The 17157-nt window shown below is 42.4% G+C and overlaps 1 protein-coding gene across 11 annotated transcripts in view; it reads left to right on the top strand.

The window, feature by feature from the left end:
* MBNL2 (muscleblind like splicing regulator 2) overlaps window positions 1–17157 on the top strand; it is a 112380-nt gene that overhangs the window by 70509 nt on the left and 24714 nt on the right. For all 11 annotated transcript variants that reach the window (XM_069802441.1, XM_069802450.1, XM_069802443.1 and 8 more), the window contains 3 exons: window positions 6689–6853; window positions 9900–10100; window positions 11278–11541. In XM_069802441.1, the coding sequence (XP_069658542.1) occupies window positions 6689–6853; window positions 9900–10100; window positions 11278–11541 (630 nt within the window). The remainder of the gene's footprint in view (window positions 1–6688; window positions 6854–9899; window positions 10101–11277; window positions 11542–17157) is intronic.

Raw genomic sequence — 17157 nt, 5'->3', positions numbered from 1 at the left:
CACAGCTGCTGACACTGCTGTCTCTGTGGCTATTCTTGCTGTGTGCTGCCACAGCCCCAGACAGTGGCCTGTGCTAGCTTTTCCCCTGCCAAGGTTTGAACAGTATGTAATATCTTCAGGTATCTAATATCAATATGAAGCAGGTGATGTCTAGCTAACCAGCATGCCCACAGTTGCAAGCACATTAGTTTATTAAAATGTGATCTGATCTTTACAAGCATGTGCAAGTTTGATGGAGCTGCATGATACAGAAAATTGCAATTTTTTTTTTCCAGTAGAAGAGGTGGTTGTGGCATCAAGTCATTATTACTATTTTTAAAAAAAAATTTTTTTTTGGTGTGTCGTTTCTGACTCCAGCAAATGTTTGGATCTCAGAGTGTCTACCTGGAAACCAGAAAATCTTTTTGCCCTTGTAGAACCAGTTGCTCAGATGCCTTCTAAAACCATTTGTGTCTTGGAAGTCATACACTTTTCTTTTTTTTCCCATAAGACTGCATATTTAATCCTGAGAGATCATAGAATTTCATCTGCATTTGTTAGTTTTAGCTTGTTTTCTTAAGGAAACACGTTTTGCATAATTGCACTATCCATATTTTTGCCAGTATCATCCTCGCACTCCAGTAACTTTTGAACACCCTGGCCAATTTCAAGCTGCTAGAGGCAGACATCTCAAAGACACATCACAAAGTTCTTACCGGTTATGCAGAAATCAGTGTCTGGGTAGAAGAGAGAGATTCAAATTACAACCCCGTTAAGGGAGAGCCTTGAGCTGTGCACTGAGCCGCTCGTGAGCGTGGTCTGCCAGTCACGTACACGTTTTGGCTGGTCCTTCAGGACGAGCGCGGCTTGAGCAAAATTATATTTATGGTGCGAGTTGTTTCTGGGTCTGTAGTTAGGAGAGGTGGGAGGGTGTTCTGGTGGAGAAGGAAGGAGGGAGGTGGGGGTTCAGGGAGGACAGAGGTGGTGGTGGGGAGCTGGAAGCACCCTGGGGAGCGAGGTTAGGAACAAGGGACAGACAGACGTCTGCAAGGAAGCAGGCCTCCCTGGTCCTGCTCCTCGTCGGATAACCTGTCTTTTAAAGGTGATGGGGTGTCCCGTGTCAGATGTTAGGCAGTGCTGTGAGGTGGGGGAGGCATGCTCTGTTCTTTCCCACTGGTAGTATCAATAAATGGCCTCAGTTAACTTCAGATTTGTACGCTCAGCTTCAAGCTGGACTTTACCCATTTCAGCTATTTAAGAAAAATTTAAATAATTTGGCTGGTTTGATGGTGGATAACACTGCTGCTTTGATAGGATGGCAGGTAACCATGGCTGCTGCCTTCCCAAATGTCCTGGTTTTGGCTGAGGTAGAGTTAATTTTCTTTCTAGTAGCTGCTATAGTGTTATGTTTTGGATTTAGTGTGAGAAGAATGTTGATAACACACTGATGTTTTCAGTTGTTGCTAAGTAGCGTTTAGACTAAGCCAAGGATTTTTCAGCTTCTGATGCCCAGCCAGCAAGAAGGCTGGAGGGGCACAAGAAGTTGGGAGGGGACAGAGCCAGGGCAGCTGACCCAAACTAGCCAAAGGGGTATTCCATACCATGGGACGTCATGTCCAGTATATAAACTGGGGGAGTTGGCCTGGGGGCAGATCACTTCTTGGGGTCAGGGAGTGGTGAGCAATTGCACTGTGCATCACTTGTTTTGTATATTCCAGTCCTTTTATTATTATTGTAATTTCCTTATTGTTATCATTATTATTTCTTCCTTTCTGTCCTGTTAAACTGTTCTTATCTCAACCCATGAGTTCTGCTTTTCTTTTCCCTGATTCTCTCCCCCATCCCACTGGGTGGAGAGAAAATGAGCGAGCAGCTGCGTGGTGCTTGGTTGCTGCCTGGGGTTAAACCACGACACCAAAGTATGAGGTAAAGCGTAGAGGGAGTCTTAATTTAGCTGGTATGGTTTAAAAAAACCTAACATGTATCCCTCAGGGCTTAAACCTGAGGCAGGCACACTAACAGAAGACAACATGACAACGTTGCATGGGGATGCTCCTCCTGTAATGGCAACCTTCGAGGACAAGGAGGTTGTCCAAAGGTGCAGCACAGCTCCTCACAGCTGTGCACGGTGGGAGGACACGAGGCAGCTGGCGTCAGCCCAAACTAGACAGGTTCAGACTGAACATAAGGAAAATCATCTTCATCATGAGGACAGCCAAGCAGTAGATCAGATTGCTCAGAGAGGTTGTGCAGGCTCCAGCCGTGGAGTTTTCCAAGACCCACCTGGAGCAACCTGGGCTGACCCCAGGGCTGACCCTGCTCTGAGCAGATTGGACTGGGAATCTCTCGAGGTCCCTTCCAACCTGAATTAGCCTCTCCTTTTGCCAAAAAAACCCCACCACATTGCGCTGCAGAGAAGTGTCTTACAACTATTTTGGATTGACTGTATAGATTGGGGCTGTTAAATTTATTAGTGGCACTTTTATGATAAGCATGCTAAGAAAGTGTATTGACCCCCATCTTAAAAGCAGAATTCAGTACCTGAGCGAAATGATTGTGGATGTGTTAGTTGATTCTCAGCTTAAGAGATAACAGATAAAAGAAACATTGTTTTGCCTTTTTTTTTTTAATTCAAACATCTTATTTGTATGAAAGATAAAGGTAATTTTAGTAAAAACTAACTCATTATTATGCATAAGCTGTTCCTAGCCTGCGCCTGGATGAATTGTTATTACTGTTGTTAATATTAGAGCAATACTAAAATACTGAAGAAAGCTGTGGATTTGTAAAATATTCAAGACAGAGATGTGGCTGTACAACTTGTAGACAGGAAATGGGTTCTTAGTATTTTAATATGCAAAGTTACGGGATGTTACTTCTGCACTCACCTCATTTTGCTTATTTTAAAATTATAATTCTTAGCACATACCTAGCTTTTTAATGTGCTCCAGTCTGTGGGCTGTCTTGTGCTATTGATTTTAGGCAAACTACCTATTGTTCTTAACAGGGAAATCTATTGATTTAAAAAAAAAAAAAAAGTCAATGGTGTGACATGGCTTGTTAAGGGATGTGGTTTTGATATTAAGCCAGTCAGGTAGCAGCTCCCAAGACCATTGCCCTCGCGGAAGCGGAGCCACTCGTTGCTGTGCCTGGGTGATGGGCACTGGAGTCCTTTGAGTTCCCAGCTCCTTGGTGCACCCTTTCCCTCTCCCATTTCTTTACTGGAATGAAGCCTGTGGCGCACCCCCAACACGAGCCACGGCATGTTCCCAGTCTGGATAATTAGCAGTAGAAAAGTAGTTTTTCTGCTAAAACTTTCCATTACCTGCCTGAAATGTGGCCGTATGCATTAGGCTAGGCTAGTTGTAGAGGACAAAGGCAGAGAAGTGAAAGGTCAGAGGTAGGTACCATCCTTGTAGGATGAGGAGAGTAACAGTGCTGGGAATTTAATCTGATGTTTGTTTGTTGTTAGTATCTATTTCAGGTAAGGAAACAGCTTATTGAAAGTGATTTTTTCGGGTGAACTCGCATGGGAAGTGCAGAACAGCTTCTGATGTTCTCGTTGATAACCTTCGCTTCACGGGTGGCAGGAGTTTCTAGGGACCAAGTTTCAAACCAATCTGTTTGTGCCCTCAGTTTCAGGACTCTGACTCATATGTGGGAGCAGGTTAAAAATTGTATGAAGCAATTACTTTCCCCGCTGCCTGCCTCATCCTACTGACAGAGTTTGTGCTGCCATGCACTGGTGGGGACTGAATATCTGTGGAGCAGCTCCTGAACTACTGTGGTTTTAAGAGTTGTGGTGAACCCAGCCTCGCTCCAGAGGCTTGATACTGATGCATCCTAAAGTTAAAGCACTCAATTTTGTCTCTGTACGTGTTACGAGGTGGCCAGCTAGCACAGTAGTTTTTTGCAAGAATCCAAAGTGGAGTCTTATTGTAGACGTTGAGCCAACCAACGTGTTGAATACCCCTGCATGTTGTGTACAGTTGCCCGTTCTGCTGTTTGGTTGATTTGTGCTGTCATCTCAGTTGGACTTCGTATTTGGCTTTTTAATAAAGAAAATAACAGGGTCCCGTTTGATGGAGATAACACTACAAGTTTGAATTTTTGTTCTTGCAATGATTGGTAGTTGGGAATCAGCCCTGTTCCTCTCTGAAACTAATCTTTTGTCAGGAGTTCACAGGGACATGGAGCGTTTGTTAAAAAAGGAATGAAAAGTTGCTTATAGGCATTTCCTTGCAACCATTCTAGGTCCAAAAAGTGGAAGCGGGTCTCAGAATTTATTTAATTTTTGTAGCTAGGGCTGGATTAATCTGCTCACTATTTTCAGTGCTCATTCCACTGCGGTTTATTTTGGGTCATTTAATTTCAACAAGGCTTGATCTGTTTACAACGCTTTCTATAGTAGCGTGACAGGGCCACACAGCTCTTTTATAGTACGTTCATTGCTAACCAGGAGCTCAAAAAACTAGTAAATGAGGCACAGACATGAATAAGTTTAGAGAGGACAGTACATTTTTGTATGGTTGGATTATTTTGGAAAGTTTTCTGAAATAACCGATCTTTTGTGCGCTGTGGGTTGCTTTGCAGAGCTTGAAGTGATGGTATATAGTAGCCGTGTGCTTTCAGAGGCGAGTGTGGAGGGCTGGCTGAAGGCACTCTTCAGGCTTAAGGTACTTCAGAAGCCACTGTGGTTGAGAGTTGCTCTCAGTCCTTATTTGAGGAGCTCTTTTGTTTCCACAGGTAGATACCTCCATCAGGTAGTTTGATTTGATTTTGCTGCTTTAATTTTCAGATTTGCTCTATGAACCGTTCATATACAAAAGAGATTAAGGTTAAATAGATCTCAGTTTAAAAGGTCTTAATCAGTTGGCCTCATCAGCTAACACAAGTGCATGCTCATTGCCCATGCTCCAATTTAACATTATGAAGGCGATGGCCTTGTTCCCCCCAAATGGAAGAGCCCGCCTTCTTCTGTGTCCATCAAATCGTGACTATTTCTGGTTCTGCTCATGCCAGCTGACGAAGTAACACCCCTTTTGTGTACTTTATTAAATGAGGCAGCATTAGTGACTCGCACAACAGAAGTCAGAAGGAAGGCGTGATGTCCTGAAAATGGCTGCATGGTTGAAACAGCACCAAGAAGTGTTCCTGAGCGCCGAGACCATTTTTTTTTTCTTAAATTTTTAGCTTTCTTGAACTCTTCTGGCCTCTGCCCTTTAGCATACTCCTGAGCAGTGGCCAGGCGCCGTTCAGGAAAGGGCTGTTCTCAATAGTTTAATAGTGTGGAAATAGCTGTTTGCATTCCTGTCAGCCTCGGTGCAGGAGAACCTTCCTGAACATGTTTAACTCACTCCTGTGTAGGTAGTTACTACATCCTTATAGTGGATTAGAGGCAGAATCAGCAGTGTTCCGCTGTCTGAGTAAAAAGTGTAGCATTAACGCTGTTGTTCTGGGCCATTGGAAGCGTACTGAAGGTTTTGTAGCAGTGTGTGTGTGTGTTGTACACTGACTCTGTCTATGCAATGTGTACTGTGTGATGTTCTTGCATAGGGATCTTAATCTTTTCTTGGCTATAGGATATTCCCGCTTGGCTACAAATCGTAAAGCCCTTATGCCAGTGACTGGAAAGTTTAAAAAGCACTTTTTAAAAACATCTCAATTTGGAAACTTACCTTTTACAAGTTGAGTGTGTCGAATGCAGTTTGACTAGTGCTCTAGGTCCTCTGGTCACAGCTTTTAAAATTTTGTGACTGTTTGTGAGCTGTGTCATCAAGGAGCTTCTGATCTCAGCAGGTCCTGCCCTGCAGCTGCACAACCTGCTGGTGCACCCCACGATTTCTCTTTCTGGGGGAAAATGTATCAGCACGTCTTACGCTGCTCTGCCTACGTTTTGGTCAGCACGCAGTGCTTGTAGAGGTGTGCTCCATGCCCACCTCCTCCAGCACAAGCCACCTCATAGGTGACTGCCCACCCATATTTTTATTGTCTCATAACTGTCTAAAAATTGCTTTCAGGTTGATCAGGAGCTCTCCTATTGCTGTGTACCTTCAGATTTAGCTCCACGCACTGCTTCTAAATTTAGGCTGCAAAAGTACCAGCTTGACTTCTGTTCTTTTATACTTGAATGGAAATAGTTCAAAGTTGTGCTGATGTAATAAAAACAGGAGGCCAGAAGGCAGTGAACTGGAATAAGGATGAATGTATGAGAGAACACAAGCAGAGGGTGGCCACTTTAGATCCTTACTGCCATGAACACACAATTATTTTTAATATAATATACTTAAAAGCTGCATTTCTCTTAAAGAAGGTTTAAATTTGGTATTCATAAAGTAATGCCATTTATAAAGAACATTTATGTTATGGTAACACCAGATACTCTAGCCAAGATAGCATGAGAGGCAGTTCAGGCAGTCTGGATAATACTCAGAGTATTAATTGTATAGCAGTGATCTGTACTTAACAGTGAAAATGCTGTTTCAAAGTCTTTCTCTTTTTTTTGTGACTAATAGCCTTAACAATCAATCAGAGGTAGTGGGATGAGGCAGAGCTCAAGGCCATCAGCTCCTCCCAGCCTGCTACATAGTTCCCAGGAACCACCCTGTATTTCATTAGTTCTTGCTTAGCTTATCATGTAATATTTTGCTTGAAGGCATTAAACTATCATCAAAAGCAGCAGACCAATTAGTGTGGCTTCTTTTTCCAGGGTCGTTGTACAAGGGAGAACTGCAAGTACCTTCATCCACCAACACATTTAAAAACTCAACTGGAAATCAATGGCAGGAACAACTTAATCCAACAAAAAACTGCAGCAGCAATGCTCGCCCAGCAAATGCAGTTCATGTTTCCAGGGACACCGCTACAGCCAGTGGTAAGTATATTTCTCTGATGGTGTTAATGGTAAGTAAAGTTGAAGACCATATTGACTTGCAAAAGTTCTCTAAACTAGTATCAATAAAAATAGTCCCCTTCTGTTGACTTAAGGAATTGCCGGGATGCTAGAGATATGTTCGTTTATATTTGCATTTGAAGATATAATGGAGTGTTGCTGTAGATTTGATATATTTTTTTTTATCCCAGAATAATTTGCATATTTTTTCCTTTTTTTTTTTTTTTTTTTTTAACTTTCATTCAGTTCATGTCAGGTTTAGTCTAGATTTGCAAGATTTTTACCTATAATCCTTCTGGAGGTGAAAATTTGTGTAATAAATAATTTGCTAGTAAGCTATTTGAGTAGGAATGCAAAGTTTCTCAGGAGTTTATGGGTTTGAAGGGCTTTAAATAGTGTTTAATCCCAGTACCAGGAACAAAGGTTAATGTCATTCTGGGTAGCATTTTCTTACATTCTTGAAATCTGAAGTGTCCCGGAATAAGACAGAGAATTGCTGGTGCGTGCACTTTACAAACTCAGCGTTTTATCTTAAGGTGATGCATATGGTGCCTGGGACACTTCAAATCCAGGAGGTGACATAAAACTAGAGTCTTGCATGCATGAGCAGCATCTTTGGATATGCATTAAAATGATCAGTTTGCTCTGGGCTGCCTTTGCAGTTGAGCTCATCGTTGTACCAGACTTCCAAAGCATGGTTAGGCAAGTAATCTGAATTAAACTTTTCACACATGGCTGCTAATGATGTTTTCTCAATCTGAATGCCTACTGTAAGGCATCCCACTGGAGTGGATTTCTTTCTCTAACTTGAGGCATCTGGAGCGTTGGCATCAACTTCTGCGTTGAGCTCCCAAGGTCTGTTTATAGTTTATCAATAAAGACCTGGGCACTTCTGGTTACTATTCACTTGGCTTGTTTCAGACGTCTGCATTCGGATTAGATGATTTGGTTTTTTAACTGCCTCTGCCCTTCCACGGGCTATCATAGGAGCCGAGTGTAAGCATCTCAGAGGAAGACATCTGTATTTGATCACAAGAAGCTCACCTCAGATGCCTTTTTCAAATGTGTTTTTACACTTGAAATATCTGCTGTAAGGTGGGAGGCATGAACAAAAATTGGGTGTCAGGAGTCCCTGAATTTCTGGTAGATGTTCATCAAAATGTATCTTGGTATATTGCCATAATGCGTTTTGATATTTCCTGGTTTTTTTACTGCTTGAGTGTTCACCAAAAAAAGTTTTGATGAAGTAATAGATTCTACCTCTTAGTATTATGAGAAAAATTGAAGTGGCAAAATTATACTTTTTTCTACTCACGCATTTCATCATTTGAACTTTACAATTTCATGATGTAATGCCTTCTGTACTGATTGCTCTGATAGAAGTGCCGGGTTTTATTTCTCTGTTTCACACAAATTGCCAGATTAAGATGACTCAGCCTTGACCAAATGGATGAAAAGTGAAAGAAAATTCCACAGAAGTCATTTGACATGTGGATTTATTCTTAAGATTATATCTGATACAAAGCTGTTATTTATATTTTACATAACACATATTGTCCTCAACATAATTGAACCATTGTTTCATATAAATGTTCATTACTATGCTCTAAAGAATTTAGCTCACACTTGACATATAAACTGGGCTGATCTCTGATAAAAACAGAGCATCATGCACTTTTAATTCTCTAGGGCAGGTAGATGCCATTTCCGTACAGCTGGGTATCCTGGCTAATCTGCTGTTCAAAGCATTTTCTTGGTACTAACTCACATTCATTTATAATTTAGTAACTGGTTCCAAAGACAAAAAAACCCCACAAACAACAAACCAAAACAGAAATAAACCTTCTAGCTCCTATGCTTTCTCTTGCATATTTTCTACATACTGTGCGTGGCTGGCTTCCCTTCTCCAACACAGACCGTGCAGACCACCTTGATGAGAAAGACACTCCTCCTTCGTTAAGTGTTTTTAAGTCTTTCCTTAGTGTTCTGCTGTTGTGTGGTTCATTTCTAGCTGCCGGCTTATTTGGGAACTTAATTTCTGACAAAGCTGATCTGAGATGTGTCCTGTTTTTCCGCATAGTTCTTCCTCATTTATAATTATAGTTTCACTCTCTGGGGTAAACGTCAGCTCTGCAGAACTAAACCACTTTCCGGGTCTGACCGTGGTCTGACCACGGTGATGTTCTGCCTCCATCCCCCATGGAGCTGGTGGTAACAAACCCACCATTCTGCCTTGGAAAGGCTGCGTTTTAGCATCACACAAGTGCTCTTTCTTCTGGTCATGACTTCACTGACTCGCTGTAGGAAGGCATGAAACAGATTTTTAGACGTATCGTTTCTTCCAATCAAATTTTTTCGTAAGATGAACTCTGGCTAAGCCTGAATAATCCCTTTCTAAATATTGTGTCCAGCTGAGATTATAATATTTATTCTGCTTGCCACTGGTGACAGCTGAGCACACAAACATTTGCAAAGGTGAGGTTTTTCGATGTGTGAGCCATAGCAACATATAATTGCAGGAGGTGGCAATATACAGCATGCAAACAGATGGAAGTTACATGCCAAAGAGCTCATTATATATACTCCTATTAGAAATATGGCTTTAATATAGTTAATCACGCTTCACCTATGAAATCTGGTGCTTTGAAAAATAGCCTGTTTTCCCAAGGAAAACGGGTATTGAGAAAAAGCAATAAAGTCTATGTCTATGTTATTTCTACTTTTAGATGTGTAAATAAGCCTGCAATGTAAACTGGACCTCCATAGAGATTCAGGTTCAAAGTAAGACTTCCTTTGCATCGGCAACCTCTTTTCCAATAATAGAGCTACAAAGGCGGTTCTTCGACTGTTACTGGAATGTGTTACGTGATTAAAAGAAGAGAGTATGCCGTGTGTTTTGCCAGCTGTTTGAAATTTTTTCATTAAGAAAATGAATCAGTGCCAGAAAGAACATGCAGAAGACAACTAGTAAGCTCTTGATTAAAGGGTTGGGCTTTTTTTCATCTTGGTCTGTGTTTTCCTTTTGCAGCCCACGTTTCCAGTGGGTCCCACAATAGGAACGAACACGGCTATTAGCTTTGCTCCTTACCTAACGCCAGTAACACCGGGAGTTGGCTTAGTCCCGACTGAGATCCTGCCCACGCCGCCTGTCATTGTTCCTGGAAGTCCACCGGTTTCAGTCCCCGGTTCAACTGCTACCCAGAAACTCCTCAGGACTGATAAACTGGAGGTACTGTAGACACCGTCGTGACTAGAAATACAATCCTCTGTTAGGCTGTGTGAAAGATCCTGGAGGGAGAAACTCTGTTAGAAAGGATGCTTAAATTTAGTTGCTACAAATAAAGACCTTGTAACCAGGTAGGATTTCTACACTTGCAGCCAGTGGTAACTAAACACTGTTATTTTTAAGGTAGTACTTCATTCAGATTTGATACACAGACATGGACAGGAATTTTCATGTTTTGTAAAGTTCATCTCCTCCAAAATACCTTGAGTATACATGCCTGTAAATGTATGCCTTGATGAAATATCTAACAAGCACATTCTTACTGCAGTATTAATTCTGTCCTGGTTTTTATGCACTGATGTTAGGGGAATTTTATAGCCTTATGGATCGCTATTAGGGGAATGGTATAGCCCTTCAGGCTTGAGTTACTAATGGAGATGTCGAATTTTACCAACCCTGCAGCAGACTGAAGGGGCAAGCCCCCAGCTATGTGCAGAGCCTCCCTGGTGTTGATGGATCTCCGCCTGGCTGGGCTCAGTGGAATCTGTGTTCCAAGTACACGAGAAGGCCAAATGGCTCTTGCAGAAATGAATGGCCTTTCCCAAAAGCCTAAGCAGTAGTATCTAGAGTATGTTTCTTCCTAGGAAAATCCGCATGTTCGTTCTGCCCATTTTTGAAAATTATTTTTAAGGATGCTTTCCATTTTGTTTGTAGATTCCATAAAAACTGCAGCGCATCTGATGCATATCTTCCCCAGGTCTCAGCAAGAGCTCTTCCTTCCCTACCAGCGGAGCTGCAAGAATACAAAGTGTAGTCAGGAAGGGACTGAATATTTTGTGATTCCCAGCTAGTTTTGCAGGGGCAGTTACTTCAGTGAGGATCCTTCCCAGGTGTTTTCTAGACAGGAAAAAGGAAAGGCATTTGGGAATGCTTCTGTTGCATGTCAAGTTCCTTTAGCCGCTGTGCCGCAGAGCTACCTGAGGACCCGAGCATGTAAGGGTAAAATAGATGCATTTCCCTCTCCCAGAAGAAGACGAAGCGTTTATTAAATTGAATTGGCCGAAAAACTTGAACTGACCGGGGAAGGGGGCAGGTCTGTCTTTTGGGGGCGCAGGGCTCTCCCTGCCCTTTGGCGTTGCGCCGAGCTTTTCCCCTGCAACGCGTCTTGTTTTGCGTGTAGGTGTGCAGGGAGTTCCAGCGGGGAAACTGTGCGCGTGGAGAGACTGATTGCCGCTTTGCGCATCCAGCAGACAGCACAATGATTGACACAAACGACAACACCGTAACCGTGTGTATGGATTACATAAAAGGTCGTTGCATGAGGGAGAAATGCAAGTATTTTCACCCTCCTGCACATTTGCAGGCCAAAATCAAAGCGGCGCAACACCAAGCCAACCAGGCTGCGGTGGCAGCCCAGGCAGCTGCGGCAGCTGCGACTGTGATGGTAAGTGCTGGCATATATGGCTGCCTTTTTTTGACAGAAGCTCTTTGATGCCTATTTTGCTTCAATTTGATGCTGTTTGCTTATACTTTCTTTTCTCTTTTGCCTCTTTTTTTTTTTTTTTTGGTAAAAGATAAGAATTTATAAAATTATTACTATTGCTTGATGGGAGGAAGCACTTTTTTTCTTTATGCCCTTATTTTAATGCTGTATTTCTAGCCAAGAAAGTGAAGCAAATGACACTCTATACCACTTCTGTTCTCTGCCTTGATGATATGTTAAATTTGCCCCTAGTATCTTCAAACAGAAACAAAACTGATAAGCCTCAGCGTCCCCTGGAAAACAGGGGCACATACACTGTTTTAGCTCTTTGATGACAGATACCCATGTGGAAATTTGGAAGAAAAGGAAGAAAAGCAAAGAGCGAGCTCTTCCCTCAGAGATTGGTGGTAGAAAAGAAACCTATATTAAGATTCCACTCACCCCACCTTAGATTTTGGACAGCTAGATATCTGAGCCTAGCCTAGCCACCTTGGTCTCACTTTATACGTAGTGGAGAAAAACCAGCACATTCATCTGATCTACCATTAGTGCCTGTCTGAGGATGAGAAGGAACTGCCCTCTGTAGGTACACATCTTTCCCCACTGACTAAAAAGCGTTGACTATATCTTTTTGAACTTTGGTTGGATGAATCTCACACCTAGAGACTTTTCTTGCCTCTCCTACTGTCATGGGCAAGTTACTTGAATCACAGGGTTTAAAAGTAGTAAACTAAAATGGGAATCATTAAGAAAAAAACATAGTACGTACAGTCAGAAGAAGAGATTGAGAGCTTTCTATTTTCAGATATTTCAAGCTCTTACTTAAAACTGTTCAGACAAGTCAGCCTATCCATTTACCAGTATTGGATCTCTCTTACGGTTGCTACCAGGAAAGTTGATAAATTTAAATAGAGTGGTATTGATAAAGTTAAATAAATCAAGCATGCAGGATCTGACTTGGGAGACAAAATTGCTGGCAGCAAATCAAAGAATCATTGTCTTCGTTGCTGGCATTGGACGAATAATTAAGCAGATGTGGTTTGTGGACTTGTGGGCAGTGCATACAATAGTTATAGACAATACAGTTATTCTCTGGGTAAAAAGCCTACCAGAAACACAATACAGTACAGTATATAACTACCCCAAGCTATTGGATTTAGCAAATTAGCAAAGACCAGACTTTCTGAGGGACAAAGGGTAAGTTATGCAAGAAAGTAAACCTCCAAACAGAAGAACATTTCTTGAGTTTTAATATTCTTTCCCTTACAGTATCCCCAGTCTCTGTTTCAAATTGGATGACTTTTAGTTAAACTTCCCTGTGCTTGCAGAAATTGAATACCATCTGGAAATTAAAGCAAAGGAGATTATTTTTTTTTATTCTAATTAGCTTCTATTGTGCAATATTCATTGTCAGTTTAGAGAATGTAGTATTTCTAGGCAGTATACTAAAGAAGAAAGGAGAGAGATGAGGGGATTCATTTTTTGCACTTCAGTAATGGTTGAATATATATCCTGTGATTTTAAATAAGCTGTCATTGAAGTTGCATTAGCCTCAAAGCAAGATGGAGGAGCATCTTTGGAAACACAGAATTGAAATGTTAGCATTCTTATGTCCCTGGAGAAGGCGGCAGGGACCTGTAATTCAGGGTGACTTTTTGCAGAAAAATATGTACAAAATAATGTGTTTTAATGGCATATTTAGACTATTAAACAGAAAAGATTCTTTACAATCCAACTATTTTTTGTTTAATATAGATTTGAAACAATCAGGGCGAATGAAAAATCACCAGAATGGCAATAACAACAAAAAAGTGGTAGAAAAGACACATGCCTGCAAGGCCACCCAAGAATGACCAGGAATACTCAGTTGGATCTAGAGAGCAAAAGTAAGGCAGAAATACAAATGCTTACCTGTAGGGTTCACTTGCAGGTTGCTCCCAGGTTGAAATTGTGTCTGAGAGGTTTTTCTTCCTGGGGGAGCTGGCTGCATGGCTCTGGTCCAGAGGGTGCTTGTGGATAGGGTTAGAGCACTGTAGGCAAAGCTTATAAGACCATTGAAGGTCAATGAATTCTGCTGTCTGGGACCTTGTGGAAAATGCCCTGTCTGTATTTCTGTACACTGAAGTTTAGGAATTTTTACTTGGATATCTTAGGTGACCTAATCGTCTGAAGTAAAAAGAAAGGGGAAAGACACTGTGAAGGATACACTGTGTAGACCGTGTACAGCTTAAATGTAAAGTGCATTAGAAGACACTGTCATCTGTCATTGTACTTGGGGAGCTCAAAATACTTATATGGTGCATCAGAGAGCATAAAAAGTCACTGAAGGATGTACAGCCTAATTTAAAATGTGAGTTCATAGTTGGTGTTGCAAGGTACCTCCGGAGATCGTCTAGTGCAATCCCTCTGCTCAAGCAGGGTGAGCTAGAGCAGATTGCCCAGGACATGCCTGCTCCATGGTTAAATCATGCTTATAGTAAAAAAAAAAAATTTCTTATATTTAAATGGAATTTCTTGCATTTACATTTGTTCCCACTGCCTCTTGTACTGTCACTGGGCACTGCTGAGAAGAGTCTGGCTCCGTCTTTACTCCCCTGTCAGGTATTTGTATACACTGATGAGGTCCCCCTGCATCTTCTCCAGGCTGAACAGTCCCACTTCTGTCAGCCTTTCCTCATATCAGAGGTGCTCCAGTTCCTTAATGGTCTCTGGGGCCCTTTATGGGACTGTTTTCTAGTATGTCCGTGTCTTTCTTGCACTGGGTTGCCCAGACCTGGTCGTAGCGCTCCATATGCGGCCTCACCAGTGCCGAGTAGAGGGGAAGGATCACCTCCCTCAACCTGCTGGTGATGCTCTTCCTAATGCAGCCCAGGACGCTGTCGGCTGCCTTTGCTGTGAAGGCACATTGCTGGCTCATGTGCAACTTGGTGTCCACCAGGACCCTGAAGGCCTTTTCTGCCAAGCCTTGGTGGCCCCCAGCAGGTACCGGTGCCTGGGGTTGTTCCTCCCCAGGTGCAGGGCTTGGTATTTCTCTTCATTGAACTTAGTGAGGTTCCTCTGTGCCTCTTTCTCCAGCCTTTCCTGGTCCCTCTGAGCAGCAGCACATCTATTTTGTGTATCAACCACTCACCACTAGTCACTGGCTTCCAGCTGGACTTTGTGTTGCTGATCACAACCCTTTGAGCCTGGCAGTTGAGCCAATTTTCAGTCCACCTCACTGTTTCCCATTTAGCGTGTACTAAATAAGTTTGTCTATGAGGATGAAATGGGAGACAGCGTTGAAAACCTTCCTAAGTCAAGAGAAACAACACCCATTGCTCTCCCCTCACCCACTAAGCCAGTCTCATCGTAGAAGGCTGTCAGGTTGGTTAAGCACAATTTCCCCATCATAACTCTATGCTGACTACTCCCTGTCACCTTCTTGGCTTTCGTGTGTTTGGAAATGGTTTTCAGGAAGAATTACTTGATTGCTTTCCCAGGGACTGAGGTAACATTGACCAACCTGTAATTCCTCAGACTTTCCTTCCTGCCCTTTTGAAGATAGGAGTGTCATTTACTTTCTTGCAATCTTCAGGAACTTCCCTCGGTCACAGGGACCTTTCAAAGATAATTAAAAGTGGCCTTGCAGCGATATTGGCCAGCTCCCTCAGCACCCGTCGGTGCATCCTTTCAGGTCCTTTGGGTTTGTGTACATCCAGTTTGTTTAAAGGTTCCCTGGCCTGATCTTCCTGCTCCCAGGGTAAATCTTCTTCACTTCAGACTTCCCCACTGGTCTCCACTGACCTGAACACCAGTCTTACCAGTAAAGACTGAGGTGGAGAAGGTGTTCAGTACCTCAGCGTTCTCCATGTCCTCTGTCACCACGTCGCCTGCCCCATTCAGCCATGGGCCCACATTTTCCCTGGTCTTCCTTTTGTTGCTGATACACTTGGAGAAGCCCTTCTTGTTGTCCTTCACATCCCTTGCCAGATTCAACTCCAGGTGGTCTTTGGCTCTCCTAACCCATCCCTGCATGCTCAGGCTGTGTCCCTATTCCTCCTGGGCCATCCATCCCTGCTTCCACCTCTTATGTTTGAGTTTAGCCAGGAGCTCCTTGCACATCTGTGCAGGCCTCCGCTGCGTGGATCTTGCTCGTATTCCAGGAGACATTATAGCGTACCAACGTGACGTATGGCAGACAAATACTATGCCTTAGTATGCTTGATCATTTTTATTATTATCTTTATTTCCTTTCCATAGCCTTTTCGTCTCCAGTCTGTAGCTATTGATATTTTTCATAGTTAGTTATGTAGGAGATCAAATGTTGAGCAGGAGATAACCTGATGAACAGAAAAAGGCAAAGGAGGTTTTACTATCAGGACAAAATGAAAGAAAAGATGAAGGTGGGAGAGAAAAATGGTCGGTCTGAAAGCCTGAAAAGAGGGAGAGACTGCATGGAAACAAGGTTGATGAGTAGGTCTAGAAACAGATCAAGTTAAGCCTTCATGCTGGGAAGACTGTGAGACTGAACTTGCTATGGAAGATGAGGGGAAAGCCAGCAAAAAGCTTCCAAATAAGGAGGTGAGGTTAAGAAGAGCATGGAGAAGAAGTGGAGAAAGGCAATCACAAACACAGAGATAATAAGTTAACAAGTGAGATCAGATAAGATCTGCATTTGGATAATAAAGGTAATTAACTGAAACACTTTACTCTTAACGATGTTGATTTGAATTTGTGGACTTCATCATCGCGTAATGCTGAAATTAGTCGTAATGCTTCACCTCTGTGTAGACTTCCATCCGTGGTGGATGCAGAGTGGATCTGAGGCTGTGCCCTCTGCGGACAGAGTGAAGTACTCCACGGGGGTACCCATGGGGGATACCACATGTTGGCTGCACTGTGCTTGGACACAAGAAAGCTCTCCAGATCCTCACTTTGCACCGGGTATTTCTTGTTATGTCTGAGTCTTGGACCCAGGCAGATGAGCAGATCCTGTAGATCAGGGTATGTAATCCAGAAACGTGCTGAAGGAGAGATGGGGACGGTGTTGGGAAGCCTCACGCAACGTAGGTGCAACAGAGCCAGGAACAAGGAGTAGGCAAAGTGAGGGCTCTCCTGCAAAATACCCTGTTGGCACTAGGTAATCCTGTGACCATAAGCTGCTTGTAGGCATTTTGTGCCTTGTCCTCTTTGGTTTTTTCCACTTTTGTTCCTCATTTCCACATACTGATGTCAAGATAGACATAATCTGTATATCCTAAAAAGAGCTAAATATCAGCCTGTGTTTAAAAAACAAAAGTAAAAATTCTGATTTCTAAGTCAATCTTCCTTTCCTTTCTAAAGGTTTGTAAGAATTATTTGTACTATAAAACTTGGAAGTAACATTTTATATGAGAAGACTTTTTACAGAATGCCATCATATCAGCCATAAGTTCGATCTTATTATGGAAGTATACATAAATGTATATGCCTATGTACTATGCTTAAATACTTTCTTTTAAAGAAAATTAATAATGCTGGACGAGTATCGTAACTCATACGTTAATGTTCGCTTACGCACCGAGAGCAGTATTTTTACTCCCTGCTCCTGAAGCTAGA

This window comes from Haliaeetus albicilla, chromosome 15 (genome assembly GCF_947461875.1).
Source record: "Haliaeetus albicilla chromosome 15, bHalAlb1.1, whole genome shotgun sequence".
Classification (NCBI taxonomy): domain Eukaryota; kingdom Metazoa; phylum Chordata; class Aves; order Accipitriformes; family Accipitridae; genus Haliaeetus; species Haliaeetus albicilla.
Note: the sequence above shows the minus strand (reverse complement) of the source record. Positions and strands in the feature narration are given on the sequence as shown.